Source organism: Galeopterus variegatus, unplaced genomic scaffold (genome assembly GCF_000696425.1).
Source record: "Galeopterus variegatus unplaced genomic scaffold, G_variegatus-3.0.2 Scaffold4632, whole genome shotgun sequence".
NCBI lineage: Eukaryota > Metazoa > Chordata > Mammalia > Dermoptera > Cynocephalidae > Galeopterus > Galeopterus variegatus.
The window spans coordinates 161,155-167,383 of record NW_007730743.1 but is presented as its reverse complement, the minus strand read 5'-3'; the positions used below and the strand labels follow the sequence as shown (position 1 = coordinate 167,383).

The following is a 6,229-nucleotide window of genomic DNA, read 5'->3' as shown; positions in this document are numbered from 1 at the left end:
GCGCGCGCGCCCCTCGGAGGCCCGGTACGCCCGCCCCGGAGTCGGGACGCGCCGGCCCCGGACCTCCCCAGGGCGCATGCGACCTGGACCCCTGGACGCCGGATGCCCCCAAGGCTTAGGGAAGGGGACCTGGACGTGGAAGACGCAGGTTTCCCTGGAGCACTGGGACGGGAACCCCAGGGCGCAGGGACCTAGACCGGCGGCAGGGAGCCCGCCGGACGCCCCCTCGGGAGGCGAGAGTCCCGTGCAGACCCCTCCCCGTGGCCTTGGGAACGGGGGAGACCCGCCGCCGCGGCCCCGTCACTCTCCAGGTCGAGGGCGCGCGGCGGCGGGGCTGGGAGGGCAAGCCGGGCCCCGCCTCGCTCTCCGGGATATGCGTTTCGAGGTCCGCAGGTAGGGACGCCTCTCCAGGCTGAGGCCTCCCCGCACCGCCAGCTTCCTGGGCGACCTTCTCGGGTCCCCAGAGCAACCCCTGTCATTCCCAAACCCCCTCTACCCTCCACCCGCAGGCCCAGGCTCAGGGAGGAAGCAGGATGAGGAGGAGGGAAGGGCAGCTGGCTGGGCTCCGGGGAAAGACCCTTCTCCCAGGGTCAGCCAGGAGGGGCCGCAGGGGCTGGTCAGGGCGCTGGGACAGAGGGGGGTGAGGGGAGGGGCCGTGCCTGGAGCCCGCTGCTTGTGTCCTCCCAAGCCCACCCTGAAGCCCCCTCCAGGCCTTCCTTCTTCTCTGGGAGAGGAGAGACCCTGACCCCAGAGGAAGACAGGGGTCTCATTAACCCAGCTCTGCAGGTTCCAGGGCACTTGCCCTGCGGCTGGTGGCAGCGATGCTGGACCCAAACCCAGGCCTGTGGCGCCCTCTGCTGCCACCTCTGCGCCCCTGCCCGCCGTCGCGGCCACCGGGCTCAGGACTGTCCAGTTTCTCTGGGGTCCCCCAGACACTGATACGCACTCCACAGCCTGACCCCCAGCATTCAGTGCCCTGTCACCATCCAGGCAACACCCTGGGCTCAAGTTAAGTGCCTGGCAAAGCTCTCTCGTCCTTAGTGCACCAAGAGTGAATCTGGGAGAACTTTCTGGATGCCACTGGACACAGAGGGGTCTCTCAGCGCTTGGCCTGCCTGGCACAGGGGCAGAAATGTGTGAGGAGGGGTCCTTAGAGGAAGCACTCTTGTTTGGCTCTGGGCACAAAGACATAGTCATTACAGAGACACAGCCCTTGGTCTCGGAGGGGCTCCCAGGCAGGTGGGGGTGGGGTGAAGTCAGGACCAGGGCAGAGGGAGGGACTCGAGTCTGGGTGACTCCAGAGGCGGGGCCAGTGTTCTGCCTGGATGACGGGGAAGTCTAAACAGAGGAGGGCAATGGGCTGGGTTTTGACGGATGTGTAGGAGCTGGGGGGGGGGGTATCCATGGAGAAGGATATTCCATCCTGGGAATGGCCCATGTAAAAACCCCAAAGTGAAAAAACAAACAAACAAAAACCCAAAATGGGGCACAAGCAGGGTGGCTGGAGTCAAGAGAGCAGGCCCTGACTCAGGCCAAGGAGGCTGAACTCTGTGCTGGTGGTGATGGGGAGCTACAGAAGGTTGTAGAGCAGAGGAGGAGCTGGGAGACAGAGGAGATGGGGTCCAGTTATCAAACTGACATCTATTTCTCAGACACCTTCTGATGGAGTGCGAAGGGTGTCCCAGGGCACAGAGGTCCCCAACCCTAACTGTGAATGCCCTCTTTCCAGACCCCGTTCCACCTGCAGCTGGATTGGGCCAGTCCCCTGGAGACACTGCTGGATGTGCTGCTGTCGGTGCTGCAGGCCCACGCCTGGGAGGACGTCGGCCTGGTACTCTGCCACGTCCGGGACCCCAGTGGCCTGGTGGCCCTCTGGACAAGCCGGGCTGGCCGGGCCCCGCAGCTTGTGCTGGACCTGAGCCGGCCAGCCTCAGAGGATGCAGGGTTGCAGGCGCGCCTGGCCCCGCTGAGGGCGCCACTGGGGGGTGAAGCCCCAGTACCTGCAGCCGTTCTGCTGGGCTGTGATGGCCCCCGCGCCCGTCAGGTGCTGGAGACTGTGCCTCCTGGTCCCCGCTGGCTTCTGGGAACCCCGCTGCCTGCCAAGGCACTGCCCACAGCAGGTCTGCCACCAGGGCTGCTGGCACTGGGTGAGGTGGCTCGACCCCCGCTGGATGCTGCCGTTCACGATGCCGTGGAGCTGGTGTCCCGGGCACTGGGCAGCGCGGCCCACGTGCATCCTGAGCGCGCCCTCGTCCCCACCGTGGTCAACTGTAATGACCTGCAGCCAGCCCGGCAGGAGTCCTCAGGGCGCATCTTGGCACGGTGCGTAGGGATCCTGCCTTGGGAAGGGTGTCCAGGCTCATGGGGGTGCCCTGCCCCCCCACTGAGCCTCCTCTGCCCCGGGGATCACAAATGGCAACATTATAGGGATGGCCCGTGGCTCACTCGGGAGAGTGCGGTGCTGACAACACCAAGGCCACGGGTTCGGATCCCATATAGGGATGGCCGGTTCGCTCACTGGCTGAGCGTGGTGCTGACAACACCAAGCCAAGGGTTAAGATCCCCTTACCGGTCATCTTTTAAAAAAAAGAAAAAAAGGCAACGTTATTATTGAGCACTTTCTGTATGCCACACACTGTGCTGAATCCTTTTGACATCAGCAGTTTTGTCCCCGTCTTAGATGGAAGCCGAGAGAGACCAAGAAGGGGTTTGGGTGAGCGGATTTATCAGGGAGGAGCCGGGAGGGCAGTGGAAGTTGAGCGGGGGGTGGTCTGAGCTGGAGTTGGTCTCAGCCTGTTTGGTTTTTTTTTTTGGCATCTGGCCACAGGGATCCAAACCCTTGACCTTGCTGTTATAACACTGTCCTCTAACCAGCTGAGCTAACCAGCCAGCCTGGTTCTCAGTCTGAGCCCAACCCCAGAGCCAACTCCGCCCTGAGTCGGGGGGCCAGGTTTTGTACCCCCATATCTGCCCATCAATGGCTGCAGCTCACCCCAGGGAGGGGGCCATAACCTCTAGGCATGTCCGTGGGAGGTACCTCCCATCATCTAAAGACAAATTCCGGAGCACGGAGCAGCTGCGGGGCGTCTGCAGCTACGGCTGGTGCATGAGGTAGCTAGGGCCCCACAGTGTCCCCTACAGTCCGCCCCTTCCACCACTCAGATCCCCGAGCCTCTCCTGTTTAGCCCATTCCTCCTGAGCTGTGCTTCTCCAAGATTCCGAAGGGACAAGCTTTGCTCAGGTCCCTGGAAGCAGAGCCCAGAACACTCTTGTGAAGGGCGGGGCAGAGCTGGGCAGAGAGTGATCAGAACCTGAGTCAGGCAGCCCCATCTGGGCATTTGTACCCGTGCGGTCAGCCACTGGCTTCAGGCCACAGCATATGTGGGGTGGGGGTATAGCCACAGTACCCAGGGGATGGTGTCCAGTGAGATTCAGGCGTGTGCTCAGCAGAGGTGAGGGTCGAGCTTTGCTGGGGGGCTCCCGCTGCCCACCACCTGACGCCACCCCCAATCCTCCTAGGTTCCTGGCCAACACGTCCTTCCATGGCCGCACAGGGCCAGTGTGGGTGACAAGCACCTCCCAGGTACACATGGCTCGGCACTTCAAGGTGTGGAGCCTGCGCCGGGACCCGCTGGGCGCCCCGGCCTGGGCCACGGTGGGCAGCTGGCGGGATGGGCGACTGGACTTGGAGCCAGGTGGTGCCGCCGTGCAGCCCCCACGCCCGCCGGGCACCCAGGCCCGGCCCAAGTTGCGTGTGGTGACACTGGTGGAGCACCCGTTTGTGTTTGCCCGAGAGCCAGATGAGGACGGGCAGTGCCCTGCGGGGCAGCTGTGCCTCGACCCCGGCACCAACGACTCGGCCACCCTGGACTCGCTGTTTGCCGCGCTGGCCAATGTCTCGGTGCCCCGCGCCCTGCGGAAGTGTTGCTACGGCTACTGCATCGACCTGCTGGAGCAGCTGGCAGAGGACGTGCCCTTTGACTTCGAGCTGTACATCGTGGGGGACGGCAAGTACGGCGCCCTGCGGGACGGCCGCTGGACCGGCCTGGTGGGTGACCTGCTGGCCGGCACGGCCCACATGGCGGTCACCAGCTTCAGCATCAACTCAGCCCGCTCGCAGGTGGTGGATTTCACCAGCCCCTTCTTCTCCACCAGCCTGGGCATCATGGTGCGGGCGCGGGACACAGCCTCACCCATTGGCGCCTTCATGTGGCCGCTGCACTGGTCCATGTGGGTGGGCATCTTCGCGGCCCTGCACCTCACCGCGCTCTTCCTCACCCTTTATGAGTGGCGCAGCCCCTATGGCCTCACGCCCCGGGGCCGCAACCGGGACACGGTGTTCTCCTACTCCTCGGCCCTCAACCTCTGCTACGCCATCCTTTTCGGACGCACTGTCTCCAGCAAGACTCCCAAGTGCGCCACGGGGCGCTTCCTCATGAACCTCTGGGCCATCTTCTGCTTGCTGGTGCTGTCCAGCTACACGGCCAACCTGGCCGCCGTCATGGTCGGGGACAAGACCTTCGAGGAGCTGTCAGGGATCCATGACCCCAAGGTGGGTGGCTAGTGGGGACCAGGGGGGCTGCCCCAAGCTGGGCTGCACCAGGGGGTCCGTGAGACATGGTGGGAGTAGGGCTCAGAGCTGGGAGGATGCCCACCCAGCCAAATCCTGTCCCCAGAGATATTTACTGAGTGCCTAGTGTGTACGAGGCTTTGGGGACCCTGCAGGTTCAGAACAGGCAAAGATCCCCATCCCCACAGAAGACAGGAATCAAGATAGAGAAGCAAAACAGAAGGCATGTGAGATGGTGATAAAGTACCAGGGAGAAAAGTATGAGTGGCGACATGGGGAGTCTTTCAGGGGGTCAGGGAGACCTCTGTGATGGGGTGACACTTGAGGGACTTTTATGTAGTTATCAGGCAAGAGCATTCCAGGCAGAAGGCACAGCCCGTGCAAAGGTCCTGCGGCAGGACTGAGCCTGGCATGTTGTAGGAACAGTGAGGAGGCCCGTGTCACTGGAGCAGAGTGACCGAGGGGGACAGAGAGAGAAGGGGCGGGCAGGGAGGGGACGGGGCAGGTCATGCAGGGCCTTGTTTTTTTGTCCTATTAGCATCTCCCACCATGGTGTTTAGACCATGGGAGGTGTTTAGACTGTTCTGCCAGGTCCACCCCCCACATCCCCTGTAAACTGGTAATCAAATCTAGTCTCTGAGCTGTGAAATACACTAGCCACTCACCATGTGTGGCCACTTAAGTGTAAGTGTTCAGTAGCCGGGCCTGGACAGCACAGATACCCAAAGTTTCCACCTTCTGGAAAGTTCCACTGTACGGTGCTGCTCTAGAGTCTCGATCCCATTCAGGGTTGGCTTTTCGGTGGTGCTGTGGGACCCTGTCAGGAGGCATTGGTTGGTGTGACTTTAGCAGCCAGGTTCATTTATTCATTAGGGGTTTTGCACAAGCATCTCTCCAGCAGCTGCAAGAACAGACCGTGGCATGGGTCCAGAAGACCAGGGCTCCTGCGCTGGTCCAGGAGGGATGCTGGGGACTGACGCGGGGACCGGTGCTAGGGGCTGATGATGGGGACTGATGCGGGGACCGGTGCTGGGGACTGACGCGGGGACCGGTGCTGGGGACGGATGATGGGGCCCCGCCCAGTTGGGGCCCTGGAGGGCAAGCAGTGGCCAGTTCCAGGTGATCTGAAAAGGGTTTGCAGGTGGACGGGGCGTGGGGAGAGAGGGAGAAACGCCCCACGGGGTCAGGTGTGGGAGTCAGTTCAGGAGTTTGGGGCTCCCGTGGGACCCCAAGAGGAGACACGGAGGCGGCCATGGGATCCGAGTCTGGAGTTTGGGGCGAGGTCCGAGGGGACACGGACACGTGCAGGAGTTGGGAGCAGAGGTTCTCCGTCCCCAGGGAATGTAGGCAGCGTCTGGGGACACTTAAGCCGTCGTGACTGGGGAGGGAGTGGGTGGCCACTGCAGGGCCGCAGAGCAGGACGCGGCCGACGTGGAGAGCCCCGCACAGCCGGGCGGGGAGGATGACGCGGGGCCCCCGCAGCTGCACCGCCCGCCGCAGGGCTTCCGCTTCGGCACGGTGTGGGAGAGCAGCGCCGAGGCCTACATCAACAAGAGCTTCCCCGAGATGCACGCGCACATGCGGCGCCACAGCGCGCCCACCACGCCGCGCGGCGTCGCCATGCTCACGTGAGGCCGCGGGCCGGGGCCGACCGGGGGC

At 63.4% G+C, this 6,229-nt stretch overlaps 1 protein-coding gene across 1 annotated transcript in view; it reads left to right on the top strand.

The window, feature by feature from the left end:
* Positions 1–6,229, top strand: part of GRIN3B (glutamate receptor, ionotropic, N-methyl-D-aspartate 3B) — a 10,580-nt gene that overhangs the window by 1,312 nt on the left and 3,039 nt on the right. Inside the window, exons 2-5 of the mRNA XM_008588022.1 lie at positions 114–393; positions 1,714–2,322; positions 3,520–4,552; positions 6,053–6,198. Coding sequence (XP_008586244.1) covers positions 114–393; positions 1,714–2,322; positions 3,520–4,552; positions 6,053–6,198 — 2,068 coding nt within the window. The remainder of the gene's footprint in view (positions 1–113; positions 394–1,713; positions 2,323–3,519; positions 4,553–6,052; positions 6,199–6,229) is intronic.